Source organism: Cryptotermes secundus, unplaced genomic scaffold (genome assembly GCF_002891405.2).
Source record: "Cryptotermes secundus unplaced genomic scaffold, Csec_1.0 scaffold161, whole genome shotgun sequence".
Taxonomy (NCBI): domain Eukaryota; kingdom Metazoa; phylum Arthropoda; class Insecta; order Blattodea; family Kalotermitidae; genus Cryptotermes; species Cryptotermes secundus.
The window spans coordinates 17768-41812 of NW_019738350.1; the positions used below are offsets into that span (position 1 = coordinate 17768).

At 39.4% G+C, this 24045-nt stretch overlaps 1 protein-coding gene across 1 annotated transcript in view; it reads right to left on the reverse strand.

Annotated features, from left to right (window-relative positions):
• Window positions 1–17748, reverse strand: part of LOC111870718 (facilitated trehalose transporter Tret1) — a 30345-nt gene extending 12597 nt beyond the window's left edge. The window contains exons 1-4 of the mRNA XM_023863219.2: window positions 17676–17748; window positions 11539–11659; window positions 4932–5067; window positions 3463–3671 (exon numbers count right to left, since the gene is read on the reverse strand). Of these exons, the coding sequence (XP_023718987.1) occupies window positions 3463–3671; window positions 4932–5067; window positions 11539–11637 (444 nt within the window). The 5' untranslated portion in view covers window positions 11638–11659; window positions 17676–17748. The remainder of the gene's footprint in view (window positions 1–3462; window positions 3672–4931; window positions 5068–11538; window positions 11660–17675) is intronic.
• Window positions 17749–24045: the final 6297 nt, after the last annotated feature.

Sequence of the window (24045 nt, forward strand, 5' to 3'; positions counted from 1 at the left end):
GGACAGTTGGGAATACTATTGAAGTAACTTTTCATTGCTTCTCAGTTCTGAAGCAATCGAGAAATGACTGGTGTTAATGACAGTCACCTAGTTGGAACATGCCTCAAAATCTCAGTCCACTCCAAATTCAGAAATTCAAAGAATGATTTTAACTCTTCTCTTCTTTTGGCAGAGACAGAGAAGTGATTATATATCTTTAAGACTACACTTTCAACATCAACATCTAATCTGTCAACTGCAAACTTAATTGTGTTATGTATGAAATGATTAGAGCAATTAGCTTTCAGTAAATTTGGGTTTTTACTTCGCAGCAACTGATATATGGAATGTGTTTTTCCTTAGTTCACATTGGCATTGTCTGCACAATAAGAAGACACATAATTTACATCCAAGTTGTACTTTTCTAAGCTCTGCAGCACCAAACCAGTAATTGTCATAGCACTTTCAACAAAATCTAGAAGTTTATTCTGCACTTCCTTTAAAGGGTCGAAGTACAAACAGGGAACATTTTTCGATTGCTTCTGTTTGATGCATCGGTAGCCAACGAAAAAAATTTTGAAGTATTTTCTGGACATCTTAAAATAGACACAAAGTCATTTACACTTTCAGGAGCAAGAACGTACTTCACTATCATTTCCGCTTTAGTGCCTCCACATGAAAGTTTGGAAGCAATCGCGGAATCACTGAAAATATGGGACACAAGTTTATTTCCGCAGTCCAGACTGGAATAACCTAAGTTGTGTTACACTGCATGATACACTAAACCAAGTTCACACGCGGTGCTGTTGTCATATTCTTCTTTATTGTTTAAATTAACAAAGTATTTCGAAAGTTTTTTTGAACTTCCAGAATTACATTTTTCCTTAATTTTATGTCCCTTGTATTGTGCATGTTGCCTCACGTCACTTTGTCCACCGAGCGAAATACTAAAATCCTTCCTACACAACGTACAAAATGCCCGGTTCTCGTCTGGTCCCGGCTTAAGCCACGAAAACATATCTTCCCATTTCTTAAAATATATTTGATTATGTTTGGCCTGGAATTTCAACTTCTTTCGTGGAGGAGTCTTTGATGGCTCTTCTTCACCCTCAAATATTTTTACTACTTTGACACTGACTTTCTAGCGACTACTGAACGGATTAAAAATACGCTATCACCAACAACCTCTGCTTTGGTTTAGAACCTCAAGTGTTGCCAACATTCACGAAATGCAACATAACGAAAGAAACTATAACAATGTCATTTTCCAAGGTTTACAAAAATTTTATGATAATATCTAACCCATGAAATATAATTCGCAATGGACTTAAATAAAAAAAAACGGAGAATTATCCACTCCGGGTAAACAATAAACGGAGGAACAAAATTTGGGTGAAAAAACGGAAGAATCCAGGGAAAACGGGGTATCTGGGAACCCTACTCCTAACTGAATTATAGGCTTTCTTGAAGTCTATGAATAGCTGATGTACTGTCTCATCATACTCCCATTTTTCTCCAGTATCTGATGAATGCGAAAGATCTGATCTGTAGTTGTTCTGTTACGTCAAAACCCACACTGATGATACCAATAATTTCATCTATATATGGACTTAAACTTGAGAGAAGAATATTTTATATGAAGTTAATAGCAGTGATATCCCTCGATAATTACCACAGTCAGTTTTATCACCCTTCTTGTGAACTGGTACAATAATAGAGTTCTTCCACTGATCAGGCAATTTTTCCTTATGCCAAGTAGAAGTAATTAGATTGTGGATCTTAGAATGTAATACTTCCCCTCCTGCTTGAATAAGTTCTGCCGGAATTTGATCACTACCTGGCGATTTATACCATTTCAATTTTGTAATAGCATTTTCAACCTCAAAAGGACTAGGATCCGGTACTAGTGGCTCAGCTGTATGGATTTCTGTCTGCCTAACATCACTGACCCTATATACATTCAATAACTGAGAGAAGTAGTTCCTCCACCTATTCAAAATGTTGTGGGAATCTGCAGGCAGATCACCATTCTCATCCTTCACAGGAATCCGTCCAGGTCCGAGGTTTTGCCTTCATTTTCGTAACGTACTTATTTTTTACGGCAAGGAGTTGTTAGCCCCGCGCCCGACTCCCAAGCTGGTGGGCCACCTCTTGTCGGTTGTCCACTACTGCTTATTCAATATTCGCAGCTTCCCTCCAAAACTGGAGGGCGTCCCTCCATCCACAACCTGAGGACGTGCCATACTGCGGTGGCAAGGGACCCACCTAACATGGATGATTGCCCCCTACATAACTAAATTAGAGAATTACATATTAGTCAACAATTTGACATCCATGCCTCTACTCTAAGGGAATGGTTGAAACTTAATCAGACTGGTGGTCCAGAAACAGGAAAAAGTTTTAATGAAGAACACAAATGAAAGCTGTGATACCACATGTTGGGACTTTCAGACATATCTTGTGGGGAATTTGAATGAGCTACGGAGAACTGCATGCAAGTTTGAAGAACGAAAAAATGTTAACCATAATTTTAATCATGGAACCAAATCAGCAGGAAAAACTCCCCTTCCATCTTCCAAGTCATTATTATGTCACGAACGAGCAAGTAGTCTCTCTATTTCAGTGTGTCATGTTAAATGTGTGAGTATTCATAATATGTATGTTAATGTAGATATGTGAAGTGTAGTATACCATATAGAGGAAACAGTTTACAATTGAGTATTTGTGTGATTTGTTTATGGGAGATGATGTTAAACACTGGCCTTGCCATATCTTGGATAAAATGTAGGACTGGAAAATAATTTGGGGTAGAGCAAAGAATGTTAATGGCACAAAAGCCTCTATAGCAAATGATGAGAATTTTCAATGGATTCTCAACGAGTGTTATACTAATAACCAGGGCCCGGATTTTGATGACCTGAAAATATTTAAAAAAATGACCGAAAAAATCCAGAAAAATGATCTAAAATATGACGCAAAAATGTAATATGCAGGGCCCGGATTTTGATGACCTGGAAATATTCAAAAAGTGACCTATAAAATGACCGAAAAAATCCAGAAAAATGACCTAAAGGAGAAAACAAAGAACACTTCGCTTCCATGTTATTCACATTTCAGAAAACATATGAAGAAAAATTCCCTAAAATGGCCAAAAATGACAAGAAATACCCTTAAAAGTCCAAAAATTTACCAAAAAATTACCCCAAAAATGAAAAAATGACCTTAAACCTAAAAATGTCAAAAAATGACAAAAAATTACCTATAAAATTTACATTTCTGTAACCAGCGGCTCAAATCCAAGATTTATATATTTAAGAGCATCGCATAGGATACAAGGAAAAAAAGATAACATGTCATCAAGATCCAGGCCCTGCTAATAACGTATTTATGTATGCAAATTCTGTCTTATATGTATTTCTTCATGTTTCTATTATAATGACAAAATATTTACATGTGTTTTGACCACACATATTCCCAACTTACAGTAATGGCTGGAGTGGAGATTCCTTTCCCCAAGCCACCCAGCATTCTCCCCAGAAGCATGAGAGGGGATGTACTTGTTATGGCTATCAGTAACCAGCCAGTACAGACACACGAAACAGCAATCTGAGCAGCGCGTTTTCTGCCCCACAAATGCATGAGGACTCCACTCAGCAGACAGCCCACAGATGTACTACCAATATAGATGCTCACTGCAAACAGATGCAAATGTTTACAAATGGGGCAGATGTACAATTCATTCATTCATTCATTATTGTAGGGGGTGGGTTTCCCCATGCACCGCGACCAGTTGATGATCTATTGTACGTCCCCTTTCATATTCTACCAGTCGCCATACCCTTCCGATACCGGTGCTTGCTATCAGCCCCGTTCAGCCAGCGAGTTCGGCCCCTCTACTGGCAGTGGTACCCGATAATTCCCCCATCTACCAGAGGCATTGGAAATTACTTGGGCAGGAAACTTTTTACCTAATTTTGCTCAGAGGTCTCCTAGAGACATGAGGATATTTTACGTGCCGTAAATCTACGACACGGCTTAAAGTCCCTCCCGGAGGATTTGTTCCCTGAATTTTTCCGCCCTTAAAAATTCCACGACCTCCGCCGCATACCTTGAGTCATGAGGTGGGAACGTTACCCCTAGACTACGGAGGCCGCTCAGATGTACAATACTAGATACCTTTCATATTCAGGATGGTGTTATTTTGTATATGTATGCGGACCAAACAGTGAGGAAGTAAGAGGAGGCTGAAGACAGTTGCAGGAACTTAATAATTCATATTCCACACCAAATAGTGCTAGATGTAAAGTCTGACAGAATCAGAATTTATACAGCCTCAGGATCTGGTGACACAACACGGGAGCTTCATTTAAATTACAGTAAACTAGAAGAAGTTCATATTAATCTGTGTCACACACATGAAAGTGTTGATATACAAATACAAAATTAGCTAAGTCCCCGGAACACATTTCATCTTGAAAATCTAGCAATTGCTCAGCTAGTCAAACTCCCAGCGTTCAGAGGAAACTGAAGGTTCATTACCTTGTTCACAAGAGCCAGCCACTAACCCTTATCCTGAGCCAGTTGAATGTAGTCTGTATCTTTCTGTTCTGTTTCTTTTATTATGATTCATATTACTATCCTGGCATCTAGTCCTAGGTCTTCCAAGTGGTCTCATTCCCTCAAGTTTCCATATCAAAATTGTTTATACATTTCCCTCTTCTCCCATGTGTGCTACATCCCCTGTATCTATTATTCCTGGTGGTTTCATCGTGTGAATAATATCTAGCACAGAGTGCGAATTATGAAACCCCTCATAATGGAGTTTTCCCCACTCTCCCGTTGCTTCCTACCTCTTAGCTCCAGACACTCCCCTCTGAGCCCTATTCTCAAACGCCCCAGTCTGCATTCTTCCCTGAGTCACGATTGTCTCAGGAACAGGTTCATGCTCTTACCAATCCATGACTCCGCTTCCTCATTTATTTCAAAGCCACTGTTGTTTGCTCGAAGCTGAGGAAGAAGGACAGCCGAGTAGCCACTAGTTAATCCATTACAGATAGCTGTTAGGTACACTAAAGTTGCCATTATTGCCTGGAAGCATACGAAGTAGTTAATTCAGCACCACTCATCCTGTGTTAAGTAAAGTAGTAAAGTTTGTTTGTCTTTGTATTTATTTAAGCACCACGCCGTGATGATGTTTGTGTGAGTGTATGCTGCACTACTCTACACTCTCATGCGTGCTACATTCCCCTGTCCATCTCGACCTCCTTTTTTTCCTGTGGCGCTACAGCACCAATTTGGGCCTAGGCCTACCTCCATGAAACTCTCCGTTTCACTTCGGTTTACTAGATCTTACACATACGGTAGGACTCCTTGGGCGAGTGATCAGCTCGTAGCAAGGCCTCTACCTATAGACAAACACAGAAAAACGCACACAAACATCCATGCCCTGAGTGGGATTCGAACCCACGATCCCGGCTTCCGAGCGAGCGAAGATAGTGCATGCCTTAGACCGCTCGGCTACCGTGACCGGCCTCGACTTCCTTTACCTGATCCTAACTAATATTTGGCGAGGAGTTGAAGTTACGAAGCTCCTCATTATGCAATTTCTCTCGTCCTCTGATTGTTTCAACCATCTTGGCTCTAAATATTAACCTCACCAAAATTATAGCTCTGCATATTTTTGTCGGGGGCACGCGGTAGCGTAGTTGGTTGAGGCACTATACTACAACCCGGAAGATCGAGAGATCAAATCCCGATGAGGTCATCGGATTTTTCAATTGACCTAACCCTTCCAACCGCACTATCGCCCTGGGGTCGACTCAGCCTCTAATAGAAATGAGTACCAAGAATTTTCCTGGGGGTAGGGTAAAGTGCGGCCGGCGTGTAAGGTTGAAAACCACACCGCCATCTGTGAGCCTGCTGTCTAGAGAAAATGTGGGAACCTCGACCTCTCACGACCCGATGGTAATTCACGGCTTGTTAGAGGGACAGCTTTACTTTCTTATATTTTAGTCTGTATGTTTTATACAGCAGATGAGAATATGAAAGCTTCTTTACTGAAGAGTAGCAAGGATTATCCGAATTTTATCTGCTCTTAATTTCTTCATCCATCAATTTTTTATTTGTTATGACATTTGCCACATTTGCAAAGAATCGGTTACTTCTCCTTATGTTATGATTCCGTCCCGCATTCTCTTGACAAAACATTGACACATAAAATGTGACTCGATTATGAATTAAATGATTTTCATTTCATGCATCCTGCTGTGTTACAATACATACAACTTATTTTTTGGACCGTCACAACACAACAATAAAAGAACTTCAAGGACAATACCCAGATATAGTTCTGCTACATGTTTCGGCCACTAGTGGCCATCATCAGGCAAACACACTTCAACAAACGTACACCACTGAACTGCAGTACGCAAAATTTGATACAGTGTCATAAATAAGTTAAGATAATTTGCAATAAGAATACAATAAATAGGTTATTTAAAGCTAGTAAAAGTCATATATAAAAAAAGAAGATTAAAATTTAATCGATGTTTTTTAACATCGAATCAGTCGTTGTTTCCACTTTACATACGTATCAGTCGACAAATAGTAAATTTCAATGTTTCATTATGAAATTGTGTAGGATGCCCAGTAATTAATCTGAAAAAATATAATAAAAATAGTTGTTGTGGGGCAATTTTGAGACTAGAAGTCAAAAAAGCCATTGCTTAAATGTTCCAAGACTTGCGACAAATGTTTTACAGCAATTACATTAGTATGTCAACACCTGGACAGGTAATCTAGGTTAAGAATGCCTGATTTAGAAGAATGCGCAATAGCACTTCTGCAAGTCGCGTTGCAGGGACACTGGAGTAAAGATAATATTATTAAATAAGCAGCAAAGAGGACCACGGGCCCACTCACAGTCAAAAGGTAGCCAATGGAGACTCTCCACCGGAGATTGAGGACGAAAGGAGGAGTTAACCTCCCTCTTTCGTCAACCGCAGATTCAGCAAGTTAAAGATATAAATTACTGAATTCAGGAGACTTAGAGATCTGATCTAAAAACGTAATAACCAGTTGTCAGCCGGAGGCTCTATTCAATATGGGCCTTACGAGTGGTGGAAGTGGGCCTGCGTCTCTTATTCCAAGTAAGTCACGTTTACTCACATAAGCCATGTTGTTAAATATTATTGTTGATAAAAAGGTTGTGGAAAATGTTGAAAGCAAACTCCAGTGTGTCCGGCGAGCCCTTAGGGGAGAATAATTAGGTAACAAGTAATTGCCTAGGAAGATAGCCCGGCAATATGGCTGTCGTTATGGTGTATGTGTTAAGATTACCGGTAGTGTGTAGACTACGCACATTTGCGTTATAGTACGACTAATGATTTTGGTGATAAATATGGTATGTGGGCTTTCCAGATGATAACTTTACGGGCAGATTATTTTAAGGGTGAAGCTTTACGATAGGNGGTAGTAGTATGTAATGAGTAGTATGAAATGGAGACATGAAAACGGTTTATGTCAAACGAGGAATAATTGCATATCCTCATTAGTCGAAACAGAGAGAGAGAGGCTCAAGGCCTATATCCCCGAAGGGGAGAACATGAGGCAGCGTTTAGTAGCCTTGATATCAACGCCCCCTTAAGATATAATAATAATGTAATACGTTGCTACCTGCAGACTATATGAAGAGTTGCCAGGAGGGAGCTATGACAATATGTCAAGGGGGTAGTTCCCACCATAGAGATGACAGACGATAGGTAGAGGCGGGTCAGACCCGGCAGGCCCGCTCTACGCCAATAATAAGAGGAGACAAGGATGAAAGGGCCAGCCAACAGAGAACGCTCGACTACCGCGCTACCGGCCCTTGGTACTTTCATCACCTCTCTTAGGACATAAAATAGATGGTGGCAGCAGTATGAGAGAAGGAAGACCAGAAACAGGAGAATCCTAGCTGAGGGTAAGCTAGGAGTATTGTGTTAACTCCTTACAGCGTAAGCTGTGGTGGCAAGGAGGGATACCTCCACGCCCCCTGCCGCCACGGCGTTACAATAGTATTAGGTTATGTTAAATTAATATTGGTTTTAATATTGAAAATGTAGTATATAGTACGTATATTACTTACGGAATAGTTGGAGCCTCCTCATACGGAGAATTGTACGTAATGTATGGGAGGTAAACAACGACTGGTTTGGTGGTGTAGGAGATAGTCAAGGTAAGGGAGAGAGGGGGAAGGTAGGAATGAGGAAGAGATGTTGGGGGATGGGGGCGGGAAAAGGTTATAGCTGTATATTATGTTTTGTGTATATCAATTACTAAATCGTAAATGGGGTTAAACATTTCTGTAAAATTATCATCAAGTTGTAAACATTGCTTGCTAATTTCATAAATGTAAAATCTTTCATATGTGTCTAAAGTTCGGCCTTTCTTTCCGATACATAAAACTTCTAATATATTGTCTATCGAACTGTGCTCGTGCATGCTGTCCAATATGTGTTCCTTAAATCTGACATTGAAAGTTCGTCCAGTTTGTCCTATATATTTTAAAGGACAGTCGTAACATTGTAGTTTATACTCCACTAAGGTTATATATAAGCGGCCTCCGTAGTCTAGAGGTAACGTTCCCACCTCATGACTCTAGTACGCGGGTTCAAATACCCGGCGGAGGTCGTCGAATTTTTAAGGGCGGAAAAATTCAGGGAACAAGTCCTCCGGGAGGAATTTTAAGCCGTGGGTCCCGTGTCGTAGCTTTACGGCAGGTAAAAGAACCTCATATCTCCAAAGGAGGTCACTGAGCCAAATTAACGGACGTTTCCCGCCCAACAGCAGTCTCTAATACCTCTGGTAGATGGGGCAAGCATTATAGATACCTCTCAGCTAGTAGAGCCGGTCTCGCTGGCTGGGCGGGACTGATGGTAAGCATCAGTACCGGTAGCATATAGAGACTGGTAGAAATCATAGCGGGAAGCACAATGAACCAATACAGGTCTCAGTGCATGGGGAAACCCACCCTCTCCAATAACTAACTAACTAAGATTATATACATAATTTTTGTTATAATTAATTTTCAGCTGATGTTTTATATTGTTTTTAGTCTTAAATGAGATACCAACCTCAGTATTCTTGAAAAGTTTGGTAATACATCTAATTTCATGGCCGAAGTAGGTGACGGTGGCCCATTTATTTTTCCGCGCAGTGTTTTTTGTAGAGGGTTTTGGCAGTTGTAAAGTATGTTGTGGGTAGTTATTATTGTTTGAAATGGTTCTGATAATATTTTCTTCTAAGATTTTATTATTTTGTGAAAGAGGATATTGTTTCAATCGATTGAAGAGAAAATTTAAAGCAGCTTTTTTATGTTCGAAAGGATGACAAGAGTCATTGTGAATAATTAGGTCAGTAGAGGTAGATTTCCGGTAGATTCCGAGTTGTAGGCTTTTGTGTGTTTTTTCAATAGATAAATCTAAGAAATTAAGCTTGTTATTTGTTTCTTTTTCAATTGTGGATTTTATATTAGTGTGGGTATTATTGAATTCATACAACATATCATCAATATTAGATATATGAGAATTATAAATGATTAAAATATGATCGACATATCTGAAATAATCGATTATTTGGTATTTTGACAATATATCAATGATAGTTGTATGTTCCAGGTATTGCATAAATACTTCGGCAAGAATCGCTGAAGTTGGTGCTCCCATAGCAAGACCTTCGTTTTGTTTGAACCATTTACCATTATGTTCAAAATAATTTTGTTCTAGTATTATCTTTAGCAAATTATTTATTTCAATTTTTGTTTCATGTGACATATTTTGATTCTTAGCAATAATATTTTCAATTATATTGAAAAGTTCATTTGTGGGAATGTTGGTATACATATTTTCAATGTCAAATGAACACATTTGTGTGTTGCTATTTATTTCGATGAGTTGTAATAAATTCGCCAGTGTATTAGTGTTTTTCACATTAAAGGCATTGGGTAGATGTAAAGTATTTATTAGTATTGTGTTAAGGTGATTAGAAATATTATATGCTGGGCAGTTTGTCCAGTTGACTATTGGACGTATGGGTTGTCCTTGTTTATGTGATTTAATGGTACCATATATGTGCGGTGCGCGGGGGTTCACGTTTATAAGTTTCGATTTATCTTTGTGCTTTATGATGTCTTTACAATTGTTTATGTAGTTCCTAGTAATTTGTTGCGCTTTATTGGTAATGTCGTGTGATAACTCAGTAAGGTTGTTATTATTAATAAAGCTATCAAGTTTATAGATACACGTATAATCTTCTTTTTTTAGAATGACTAATGTGTTGCCTTTATCGGCTTTTACTATCATAGAGTGACTTCTAATTAATTTTTGTTTTATATTCTTAAGTGTGTTCCATTCTGTTTTCTCTTTTTGAATATATATTTTATTACTTTTTCCATTTTGTTTCTTAATTAATTTTTGTAGGTTATTAGCTACTAATTGCTTAAAATATGGTTGGTTTTTCTCAGGTAAAATTCTAATAGTGGTGTCAGCTTCAAGGGCTAGTGTTTTTATCCAATTTTGGGGTTTCTTGTGTAGGTTATATTTTAATCCTTTATCTAGGAGGTTCACATCATCTTAAGTGAATATTATGTTAGTCATGTTAATCGTGCGTTTAAAAACGTATGTTGTGTAGTGTTATAATTAGTGGTGTTACTTTCATTATCTTGCTTTAGTTTTCTAATTTTGTTGTATAGGGCGTCGTATTTAGTTTCCATTTTCTGTTGAATCATAGTATCAATATTTAGGTTATTATATTCCATTATCTTAAATGATTTATGACATTGTATCAAATTTTGTGTACTGCAGTTCAGTGGTGTACGTTTGTTGAAGTGTGTTTGCCTGATGATTGCCACTAGTGGCCGAAACATGTAGCAGAACTATATCTGGGCATTGTCCTTGAAGTTCTTTTATTGTTGTGTTGTGACGGTCCAATAAATAAGTTGTATATAAATTAAATGGCTGTTAACATTTAAAGTAAAAAATATTTACCTGTTTAACTGGTTACTGGTTTGTCCATAGACAAAAATAGTGAAACGCTTTTCGTTTCTGTGGGCTACTTTACTACGCTGTATGCTCCCTGAATACAGCCTAACGTCGAGTGATAGAATGATATGTGAATGATGAACTGGGAAGGATTTGGAAAGTAAGAATCATGACATAATCGAAATACTACCAGGTTTTACCTGAAGGGACTGAGAAATTGCACCAGAAACATCAGGAACAGGGCCAGGATAACTTGTAGCCGACCTAGATTGGAACAGAATACTTAAAGAATACGAATCCGGAGCGTTACTGACAAGTCCACCCGCTCCGTCGAGTCGCTGTTTCGTGATTCATATCAGGTATGAGATGGAATCAGAAGTGGCTAAAACTGTATTTTACGTTCCTTGATTTCTTATTTCCACTTATTCTGTTGCGCTCACCCAACTCTATATCTAAAATTCAATGTACCCTACAGAGCCCCAGAGCTGGGTTCAGCATCATTATGAATCTATCTTATTACTTGCCCATAGAGCACACTCACCTGAGCAAAAATCGGGCGTGATTTGTTTTCAGTTTTCCGCCCTGATACAAGCGGCTCGCTAAGTGCTGCCGTCGGCAGTTCTTGCGTGACGGCTTCCATTATGCACCGTGTGCAGACAGACCTAAAAATATAGAGGAATGTACGTAAAAAGTCTACAACAAATGTGTCAGACTGTTAACTGTGGCTTAGTTCAGATATAAAAGCCTGTAAAACCTGAACCCTATTAACTTCCTCATGTATATCTGTGTGACCGCATATAATGGGTTTACTAGCCGAGAGTTTTTACTAAAACCTGTCGACATATTCTTGATACCATTCATACCATGTAACGATAATTCATACCAGATAACAATAATGAGCCTTACATGAAGACTTACATGTATTTCTGCGTGCATTCGAGCATAATTACCTACATATAAGATATGGTAACGAAACAAAATATTTCGAATAGAAGTTGTATATGAACCATATTTTATGTAATAACTGGAGGACAGTTGGACCGATTGTCATCAAATTATGTATCGGAAGTCCTTGCTCGTCTTCTCCGTTTTATCCTAATTAAAAGTTAGCGTAAAAACTTATCATTAGCGAAACTAAAACCTAGTTGCAGTAGGAGAAGGAATGCTTAGAATTGCTAGGCTACTATGTGTGAGTTTTCTAACTTGTTTCAATCGTAAAAGTGGGCAAGCATACACACAGTCTCCGCGCAGGCCGATCTGGAGGTAACGGTCTTGACTTCTATTCTGGAGATGTTCGATTTGAATCTTGGTCGCGATATCGAATATTATGACTGAGAGTTTTAGTGGTTTTCCACAGGCTCTTCTAGGCACATGTCAGGATAGTACTGCGATTAGGCCACAACTAATTCCTCCCACGTCTTTTCCAATTCATTATCCACCATTCAACTCTGTAATAGTTTAGCTGCTGATTGTGTTATAAAATAAACCATGAAGATAGGAATACGTCCTCTGATTTTCACTTAGCTTGCAGAATTTAAGAGGTAAGAACACTGAAATATATAGACCGAAAGAGTTAAATATTTTAAACTGTTTTATGACCTTTAAGCAACAATTTTTATGAGTTAAGAAAAAGACATATCCCTGTGACGTGTAGTGTATACGTGTTCGTGTTACTGAACCAAATGCTGTGCGACACAGGAGAGAAGTTCGTTATCCATCTAGGGACATGGGATTTGTCACGACAGTAAAACCTGATATGGCTTAATGGGGGAAACAACAGTGTGTTTGCTGCTTGTCTTACTGTACGAATCTGGGGTAGCACTTATCGTTGCATCTTCAAGGTCTAAATTTACTTACTTACTTACTCATGGAGCTGAGCCCTTCTGGTGGAGCCGCCAATTCTGCAGCTAATCAAGAATTTCCCAGCATTTTATGCAACCCGAAGGTTCATTGCCGTGTTCACAAGAGCCCTTCACTGGTCCCTATCCTCAGCCAGATCGATCCAATCCATACCAACCCATTCTATCTCTCTAAGATCCATTCTAATATTGTCCACCCACCTACGCCTTGGTCTTCCCTGTGGTCTCTTTCCTTCTGGCTTTCCCACAAATATCCTCGTCTCCCCCATTCGTGCTACATGCCCTGCCCACCTCATCCTCCTCGACTTGATCATTCTAATTATACTTGGAGAAGAGTACAAGTTATGGAGCTCCTCATTGTGCAGTTTTCTCCAACCTCCTGTCACTTCATCTCTCTTCGGTCCAAGTATTCTCCTCAACACCCTGTTCTCAAACACCCTCAGTCTATGTTCCTCCCTTAATGTCGGAGGCCAAATTTTACACCCATACAGAACCACAGGCAAAATTATAGTTCTGTATATTCTAATTTTTATATTTTGGGATAGCAGACGACAAGACAAAAGGTTCTGAACTGAATGGTAGCAAGCTTTATCCGAGTTCAATCTCCTCTTAATTTCCTCCTGAATCAGGTTTCGATCTGTTATCGTTGTTTCCAAATATCTAAAATGCGCCACATTTTCAAAACATCTGTTTCTTGGTCTAAATTTAACATAATATTAACATTAGCGTTTAATATATATGGTACGGCATGCAACAAAGGAACCACAAATACGAAGTTTATGTTCCGAGCCTAATAAAAGTTTTAGCAATGAAATTAGAAAATAATATTTGTAAAACATGTGAAGTAAGTAGAAGCCTGTAGAGGTATCCTGCGCATGCACTGATATGCGTTCACGGACAGTCGCTAAGAGGTGGTCCTCCAGATGGAGGATTGTGTGGGTGAAAACGTTTCCTCAAAATAAAAAAGAAACACTATATTTCGACATGTTACAATGAGGGAAAGGCAGATACCACCTGAGAGACTAGGCACAGATGAGAATACAATATTAAAGAGGATCATAGAAAAATAGTATCCGACTATGTTGACTGAATATATGTGGCTGATGATAGGGGAAAATCGCTGCTCTTGTATTCACGGTAATGAATTTTTAGAATGAAAATATAGTGACATATTGCGCAACGGAGGACCCCTACCTCCCCAGCGGCACGTGGCGGTAACGTAGCGCTCGCGTAATAGGCGAGTCATCACCCCTCCACTCTCCCCGCGGTGACGTGCCGAGCGGAGCCGAAGTTAGCCGAGTCCCCGCAACCTGGTAGCTATGCAACGCGAGTCAACAGCGGTGACGTCACTAAGGGATATCGCGGTTGCTAGGCAGCAGTCAACAACTCCGGACAGCGTTGCTAGGATATACGCAAACACGGTGACGCGTCACCGCTTCCTACTATGACGTGGCAACGGGCACCACTGCGGCTATATAAGGGAACTGCACGTCACAATATTAATGATTTTGAGAAAATTGCATAATTATGACTTAAAAATTGCAACTCTTTATAAAATATTATCAGGCGATCAAATAAAGAAAAATAAGGTGATTGCAACATGTAACATATATGTGAAATGAGAAATGCATCCAAATTCTCGTCGATAAACTTAAAGGGAAGATATTATTATGGAGACTGTGGGAAGGTAACATTATAGGTTTTTCGTTTCATCTTCATTTCGTCACATTTTGGAATAAGTGTTGAATCGACAGGAAATTAAAATGAAAGTTACATAATTGGGAGTTCTGCAAATGTTGCCGCTGACCTACGTAATATTGTTGCCTGATGAAACGGAGAAGGATGAGGTGCGCGAACATGTAACACTGAGGGGAGGCTAGGCGTGCATGGGAAGTGCAAAGGAAAGAGTCCAAATAATAGAACTAGATATGGACAACAAGACCATAACACATGTGTTAGTTGTTTTCTGCATAATCCTTACAGCATTTTTTTTTCATTGTCACCTTTTCGTTAGATAAATCGGATATTAAGATGTGCAGGAAATTGTTTTTCAACTGTCTTGAACCAGTTCAGGATGGAATCTAATGGCGAAAATTATGAACATTCGAGCTCTATAAAAACAGAGAATTAGCAGTGAATTATCTTGACCCGGCTCAGACCTGAGTCCAGTGGCAGGCTTTCGGCTCGAACTCGGACTCGAACCTAAGAAAGACTGCGCTGGCAAGGGCCAGCAGCATATACAAAAGGCAAACCCGTCCTCTCGTCAGTGAGGGTGCCCCACAAAAACAAGACCGTAACTGTCAAACTGTAACAAATATCTTGTCATGAGTCCCAGATGGGGCTCGACGCCAAGACTGACTGACTGACGGACCGTCAGTCTCAATGTGACTTCAACTTCGACTTCGACTTCGACTTCGGGGAAATACCTCCACTGTGACCCTGTGAGTCGATGGAGGCGACGAAAAGGGAAGTCTCAAATCTGAGATAGTAGAATATGGTTGCGAGTCCCGAGAGACTAGGACCTAAGATCGAGTGCGCTGTCAACGGCCAGTAGCATATACAAAAGACAAACCCGTCCTCTCGTCATAGAGGGCGCCCCACAAAAACAAGACCGTAACTCTCAAACTGTAATACATATCTGGTCATGAGTCCCAGATGGGGCTCGACACAAAGACTGACTGACTAACTGACCGTCAGTAGCAAATGTGACTTTGACTTTGACTTCGGCAGGATGAGAGCGAATTGTAACTAGGATGAGTATGAGTATGAGGGGTGAGCCATAAAACTGGTCCCAGAACTGCGACCTTCAATGGTCTATTGTTCTTCCCCTTTGGATTAACCCATTACTAATCCTACACTTCGAATGAAATGTAGGACTTTATTTATGGGGGCGTCATAAATGTCACTAGGTTCCATGAAGAATTGACGCAGGTGGCGATATCTTAAATAAGCTATGGCCTCACAATCACATAAGGCAACGTTTCTCAAACTATGGTCCGCGGACCACAAGTGGTCCTCGAGGTGTGCCCTTGTTTTCCTTCAAAAAAGAAAAAATTCAATTGAATTGCGTATAACACTATAGCTGAAAATCTCAGAGTTTGGAAATTACACATGGCAATCGTCTCTCACTTTTTCTCCCAGTACTGACATTTTATGAAACTTATTACCCTACCCGCCTACCGACTACCCACTCTACTCTCAGCAACAAAAGAGGGATTTAAAGCACTATGACAGTGATGCTATTCGCCATCCCTTTCCTGTACGTCTGGCGCCGCGCCTCTAACCCAGCCAGGGACCACCCGAATTCATAACAGTGGACCAAAGTACCGAACCTTCTTTTCAAGAATATATGACTTTTTAAATAGTTTTGCAGACACCCAGTCTGAGCTATGTGCACATTATACGATGGGTACCCAAAAGAAACCGAACTAATTTTTTGTGGGCAGAGCTTTTGTAGTACCGCGTTTTGCCGCTATGAGCGCATAGAGCTAACATTCCTGAGTCGATAAGCCGACTACCGTTGCTTCAGAAGGTAAGGACTAGTTTCGGCAGAGTTCATAGTGACAACTGTTTGGTGTGATCGTCGTTTTTGCAATGGCTGGTTTTCGTGAACAGCGTGCAGCGGTGAAATTCTGCTTTTTGCTCGGGAAAACTGGAACAGAAACTCTTGAAATGTTAAAAACGGCGTACAAGGACGATGCTATGGGAAAAACTCAAGTGTTTGAGTGGTTTTCCCGTTTCAAAAATGGTGAACTGTCAATTGATGACAAACCTCGTTCTGGTAGTCCTTCCACGGCCCGAACACATGAAAATGTTGAAAAAATTCGTGAAATCATCAAGGAAGATCGACGACGGACCATTGAAGAAATTGTGGAGCTGTCGGGAGTGACTTGGAGCTCAGCGACCAAATTTGTGGCAGTCGGGTGACTGGTTTTTCCATCATGACAATGGCCCTGCTCACACAGCCCTGTCTGTACGACAATTCTTGACCAAAAATGGTATGACCCCTGTTCCTCACCCTCCATACTCACCCGACCTTGTCCCTTGCAACTTTTTTTTGTTTCCTCGAATGAAAAGAGACGTGAAAGGAAAAAACGACGGAGGCGCTGTCAAGCATCTCAAAAGATGAATTTAGACAATGTTTTGAAAAATGGAATAAAAGACTAGACAAGTGTATTAGTGTAAGCGGAGAGTACTTTGAAGGGGATTGAAGGTTTGTGCTTAAAATTTGAATAAATAAGTTTAAAAATAAAATAAGTTCGGTTTCTTTTGGGTACCCCCTCGTAATGGTCACGTACGTCGTACACCAATAATAGACAGTGCCAAATTCCATCTTTACTTGTTGAAAATTGGGCATGTTCCTGCATTAATTTTTTTTTAATTTCTGTTTTTCCACATGACAATATGAGAAATTTTAGACTCCGGCTGTTTTAAAATCCGGGCAAATCATATCCAGGAATTCAAATTACACTTTTCTAATTCTATTTTTTGTAGCCAATCACAAGTAACTTATAACAAATTCTGTGCCTTGTTGATTCGTCGCTTGTCTGTTAGCCGTTACTTGTTCGAAATCCTTACGTGGTACACGCTAGTAGTTGTCTGTGTTAAATAGTGCCATTATACATAACGGAAAACTGGCTTAGATCCGGACCTTTGAAAAGAAAGGAACGTGATGATTCGCTTCATTTGGGCAGTGCTGAAAGTTCAGAAGATGTGTGTGAAGATATTAATATCAGTGATTCTAGTACCATTAAAATATCTAGTGGTCGATGATCTACTTTCGTAAATATGACAAGAGTTATTTGGAACTTTGACTTACTTGGTGTGGCAATGAGAGGGAACCAAAACCTCGGTGCGCTGCTTGTCACGAAGTGCTTTCAAGCGAGTGCATGAAACCTGCGAAATTGAAATGGCACTTGGAGACGAAACACACAAGTGTAGAAAGCAAACCTGTCGAATTTTTTCAACGATGTGTTGAAAAAATGAACAAAGAAATGAAACTTGTTTCTAGTGTAGGTTCAGCAACTAAGAAGGCCTTAGAAACTTCCTATATTACAAGTCTTCATAACGTGAAGAGCGGCTCACCTCATTCTATAGGTGAGACATTAATACTTCCAGTTGCAAAAGATATAGTTAAACAATGTTTAGTGAAAAATTATCTAAGGAAATTAATTTAATACCACTCTCAAACGATACAGTTACACGCCGAATCAATGACATAGCTAATAACGTAGAATCTGAACTTATCAGTAGAATAAAAGAAAGTCTATTTTATTAACTTCAGATAGACGAGACAACAGACGTTTCGAATCATGCGCAGTTGATTTGTTATATCAGGTACGAGTTTAACAATGCCATTCATGAAGATATGTTATTTTCAAAGACTTTGCCAGCTCGTGCAACTGGAGAAAAAATTTTTAAAGTTCTTAATGAGTACATGCAAGAGCATGAAATTGATTGGAAAAAATATGTAGGTTTTTGTTCGGACGGGGCTCGTGCGCTCACCGGTAGGCATAGTGGCGTTGTAGCCAAAGTCAGAGATGTGGCTCCTGGTGTTACCTGGACCCGTTGTTTCATTCACAGGAAGCCTTGGCGGCCAAAGATATGTCATCTAAATTCAAAACCGTGTTAGAAGACAGCATTAAGATAATCAACTTTATTAAGGCAAGGCCTCTAAATAGCAGAATATTTTCATTACTTTGCGAAGACATGAGTAGGGAACACAAACAGCTTCTTTATTCTGAAGTTCGCTAGCTTTCACGGGTAAGGAGTTCACAAGGCTCTTTGAATTAAGACAGGAAGTCCTGTTATTTGTAAACGAAATTAACGAAGATTTTACGTCATTTCTTGCGATGACATGTGGCTAAGTACAATGGCATATCTTTCAGATGTATTCTCAAAACTAAACGAACTAAATCTCTCTCTACAAGGTAATTCTTTGACTGTTCTCAGTGCCCATGATAAAATAAAGGGGTTTGAGAGGAAACTTGATTTGTGGGTCAGTTGTGTAAAACAGAGGAATTTTTCGCCATTTCCAATCCTAGAGTCTTTTTTAGTTGAAAATGATCTCGTTATTGAAAAAGAAATATGCAATGACATATGTTCGCATCTCGAAACTCTAAGATCACAATTTGAAATTTATTTTCCAAGTGAATATTACGAAGGGTTCGTGATCCTTTCCGTTGCAATATTGAAAATAACAAACTTTCATTGAACGAAAGAGAACAGTTAATCGAACTCTCAAATGACAACGGACTTCAAATGAAATTCCAAGCAGAAGGTATGGTTAATTTCTGGACCTCATCACCAGTGAAAAGAGAATATAGTGAACTGTACAATGGTGTTTTAAAGATTATAATTCAGTTTGTTTCTACGTATCTGTGTGAGAAAGGGCTTTCATCACTAACTCAAATAAAAACAAAGTACCGAAATCGACTCGATGTATGTGACGATCTCCGACTTAAGCTTGCCAGCTACATCCAAATATAGAACTGTGCAAGAATCGGCAGGCTCACCCATCTCATTAATGTGAGTGCCAACATTTATTTATTTTTTAGTTAATAAGTTAAAGATTATCCAAATTCTAATAGCCTTGAATTATTAAAAAGCGGATATGAATTTTCTTCTATTAACTTAATTACTTAATACTAATATACAATTAATTTTAATTAATTATATTTTAAAATATAAGTATACCGGTATTAAAATATGCTAAAAAATGNTAGATGGTCCTGATATAAATCCTTTTGCGTGTTTGAATCCAGTCGTGGATTCCCAGTGTTTTTTTTTTATTTGTGTTAGTCTAGTCCCTGATCGCTTTCTTGGCAACTCCAATTGAGATGCCGCAAGCTGGTTCAGGTACTGTGAACTGCTCTTCAGATCCTGTTCTTGCCAGCTGATCTGCGGTTTCATTCCCTGCAGTACTCTCCTACTGAGATGCCGCAAGCTGGTTCAGATCCTGTTCTTGCCAGCTGATCTGCGGTTTCATTCCCTGCAGTACTCTCCTACTGAGATGCCGCAAGCTGGTTCAGATCCTGTTCTTGCCAGTTGATCTGCGGTTTCATTCCCAGCAATACTCTCCTACTGAAATGCCGCAAGCTGGTTCAGGTCCTATGAACGGCTGTTCAGATCCTGTTCCTGCCAGCTGATCTGCTGTTTCATTCCCAGCAATACTCTCCTACTGAAATGCCGCAACCTGGTTCAGATCCTGTTCTTGCCAGCTGATCTGCAGTTTCATCCCCAGCAATACCCTCATTGTCCGGCACCCATATCAGCTGAACTCAGTTATGTTTGGCCGGTTGTAAGAGGGACTGGTAGCAATCCCAAACCAAATTTTCAAGTGATTTGGTGTGTGTCAAGTGCTTTGATTGCAGATTGAGTACACAGTACAGAGTCCAGTTGAGAATTCAGTTCTGCAAGGGAGGCTGTGAAGAGAAGAGTTACTTGTAGTTGCAAGAGTGCGGCTGAGAAGAGGATACTCTATGTGTAACGTCTGGAGCGTGTGCTCAAATGAGACTGCTATAGTTCCTGTGCTATAGATCCGTTGGCAGGAAACGGATAGTGGAAACACTGTCAGAGTTTAGCCATTGTCGAAATCTGTTACCTAGCAACGGTTAGTGTAAGCAGACATTATTTATGTGATATAGTTAACAGTAATCCTGAGAGCATCATAGTTAATTGTAGTTACGACTGGTGAATATCCAATAAATCGACTCACTGATTAAAACCCCGTCTACTAGTCACTAATAACGTCAAAATACAAATTACTAGTATGTTCTTGCCTTCCTATTAAATTTCTGTTGTCGTGTGTTTACGAGAGGTATTTTTTTAAGTACAGTCTGATGTATTATGTATTATGTGTATTCTTATCATCGTAAGACTGGGTGTCCTTGTTGCCCCCGACTGCGTTTTGACATTTAAATATTATCCTACATGAATTAGAAACGACAACTAGTAAACTCACTCCAACTCATGTGGTTGAACTATGTAATGTTATTTTTTCTTTGTATGCTCTACTGAAGAAAGGGAGAAAAATATATGACATTAAATTAAATTTAATGAATTTACCTTTGCTGTAACGAGCGTAGTCCGTATAGAGATTGGCTACTGGCAGGATGAACGAGAAGTCGGATAATCGAGTTCCGGTAGGGTCAAGAATTCTTTCTCCTCCAACTGCTCCAAAATGTTCAACGAAACCCTACAGTAAACATGCACAATCCCGATTCCCTAGCGAGACCCGAAATACCTAAAACAACAACAAACAATGCATACAGAAATGCTAGTTACGCAGCTGGAACACGAGGAATTACACATAACAGCCAACAAGAAGAAGACACTTCACCCATAACCTTAAACAGATTTCTTGAAGAATTCAAGAACATGTTCAGTCAGCTTATCCAGCAGAATACTATGATACTAAACATGTTATCATCTCTACTAACTAAATCCCACAATGGCTTAGTTTCTGAAAATAACCCTTTGGAATGCCAACTGTCTATTACAGCATAAAGATGAAATTAAAACATTTCTGGATCACAATGTAATAGACATATTGTTGGTAAGCGAAACCCACTTTACCTGACAGAACATACTTCAGGATACCCCATTATAACGTATATTTTGCCAATCATCCGGATAACACTGCACACGTAGGCACTGGAATACTTATTAAAAATAAAATAAGCCATTATGAATTACCGAAATTTGAAAGAAAAAAACTTCCTACAAGCTACAGCAATTAAGGTAAAAATGAAGGCATACGAATTAACAGTGGCTGCGGTGTACTGCCCACCTAGGCATAATATCAAAGAAGAAAAACTTCTACGAATTCTTCCGAACACTAAGAAATAATTTCATCACAGGGGGTGATTACAACTGCCAATACACACTATGGGGATCTCGCTTGACCACGCCCAAAGTAGAGAGCTGTTGAAAATAATACGAAACCAACAATACTCATTCCTGTCGACAGGAACCCCTACCTATTGGCCTAATGACCCAGACAAAATCCCAGATCTATTGGATTTTTATATTACAAGTGGCATCTCTACAACCTATATGGATATAGTCCCTAGTTATGACCTTTCATCGGACCACACAATCGTAATAGCTACTATTAGTACCGAAGTTGTCAATAAAAAAACCACTCCCAGGCTTCACAACAGAAGAACCAACTGGACTTATTATCAGATAGAAATAGAAGAAGCCATTAACTTACGCATCAGTCTTAAAAGCCCTGAAGTACTAGACATAGCCCTGACTAACTTCATTAACATTCTTAAAGAAGCAGCTCTATACGCCACACAAACAACAAGTATAAATATCCCTACTGAAATCAAAAAACTTACAGCAGATAAAAGAAGGGTTAGGAAGACATGCCAACCAAGTCATGCCCCATCAGACAGAACAGCATATAACAGGGCCATCAATAAGTTAAGAGCGGAAATCAAGAAGTCCAGAGAGCTGACACTACACAATTACCTCAGAAACCTCAATTGCTACGACAACTCTATTTGGACACCTGTGAAGTCAACTAAAACCTGTAGTTCCTGTATCGCCTTTTAAAAATCCAGATAGGTCATCCAGAACGACGGTCTCGTAGCGATAAAGAGAAAGCGGAACTCTTCGCAGCACACTTATCGAAGGTCTTTACGCCTAATGGCAGTCATCCTGATCAAGAGATAGAGGACGATATTACCACATTACCGACAAATATTCAGACAATAAAACTATTCAGCCCAAAAGAGATCAAAAAAGAAATTGGCTTCTTAAATATCAAAAGAGCGCCTGGTATTGACAAAATCGCCCCCAAAATGATGAAAGAGTTGCCAAAAATGGGATTGGTAATGCTAACATACATCTATAATGCTATGCTAAGGCTTAGTATTAGGCCGAAACAATTAAAAACAGCAGAAATTATCTTGATACCAAAACCAGGAAAAGACCCAAAAGAATTATCTTTGTATCGTCCAATATGCTTACTGTCCATAATAAACAAACTATTTGAGAAGCTTATACTTTGGAGACTAAATATGGATCTAAAGCCAGATGAATGGATGCCTCCACACCAATTCGGGTTTAGGAATCATCACTCTACAATACAACAAACTCATAGAATCTTCCATAAGACAAACAATACTGCACGTCAATATTTATAGACGTAAGCCAAGCTTTTGATAAGGTTTGGCATTCTGGACTCCTATTCAAGGTCAAAAAGGTGCTCCCTATAAAATACTTTAGAATACTCAAGTCATATCTGTCTGACCGAAAATTCCGAACACCAGTTAACGAGGAGGTATCCAGCAACTTCACCATCCAGTCTGGTGTCCCACAAGGGAGCGTTTTAGGCCCGATATTATACGTGCTATTCACAACAGATCTCCCAACGACTACTTACACTACAACAGGGACATTTTCTGATGACACGGTCATTCTTGCCAGCCATAATGATCCAGTAACTGCCTCGCAAAGACTACAAAGTCATCTAGACCAATTAGAAACTTGGTTAAAAAAGTGGCGAATCCACAGTAATGAAACCAAATCTATACAGGTCACCTTCACAATGAGGAAAGAACAGTGCCCAGCCGTACACATAAATAATACTGTAATTCCAGAATCATGAACAGTAAAGTAGCTTGGACTCCACCTGGATTCCAGGCTTGCTTGGAAGCAGCATATAACCAAAAAGTAAAAAAGAAAACAGGTAGACCTAAAAGTAAAAGACATACATTGGATCATTGGAAGTAAATCTAGCACATCGCTAGACAGTATAGTACTTCTTTACAAGGCAATCATAAAGCCTATTTGGACCTACCGAATCGAACTATAGGGATGCTCCAGTAAATCGAACATAGTCATAATGCAACGAAGGCAGTCAAAAATACTGCGGATGGTCACAAATGCACCCTGGTATGTGACTAATCAGACCTTACATGACGATCTCAATGTACCATTCATCAAAGAAGTCATCCAAGAAAAAAGCATAAAACATCACGATAAACTAGGACACCATAGAAATATATTACTGCAGCCCCTACTAGAACAACAACAATGAAGAAGGATAAAGAAATTATGGCCAGATGATCTACTTGATGGTTGAAGAGGATCACTCATTGGAGGAGCCCTCATCACGATACAGTAAGCACACGAGGACGGTATTAAATTAGCAAATTAGCTTAAAGAATGTATTT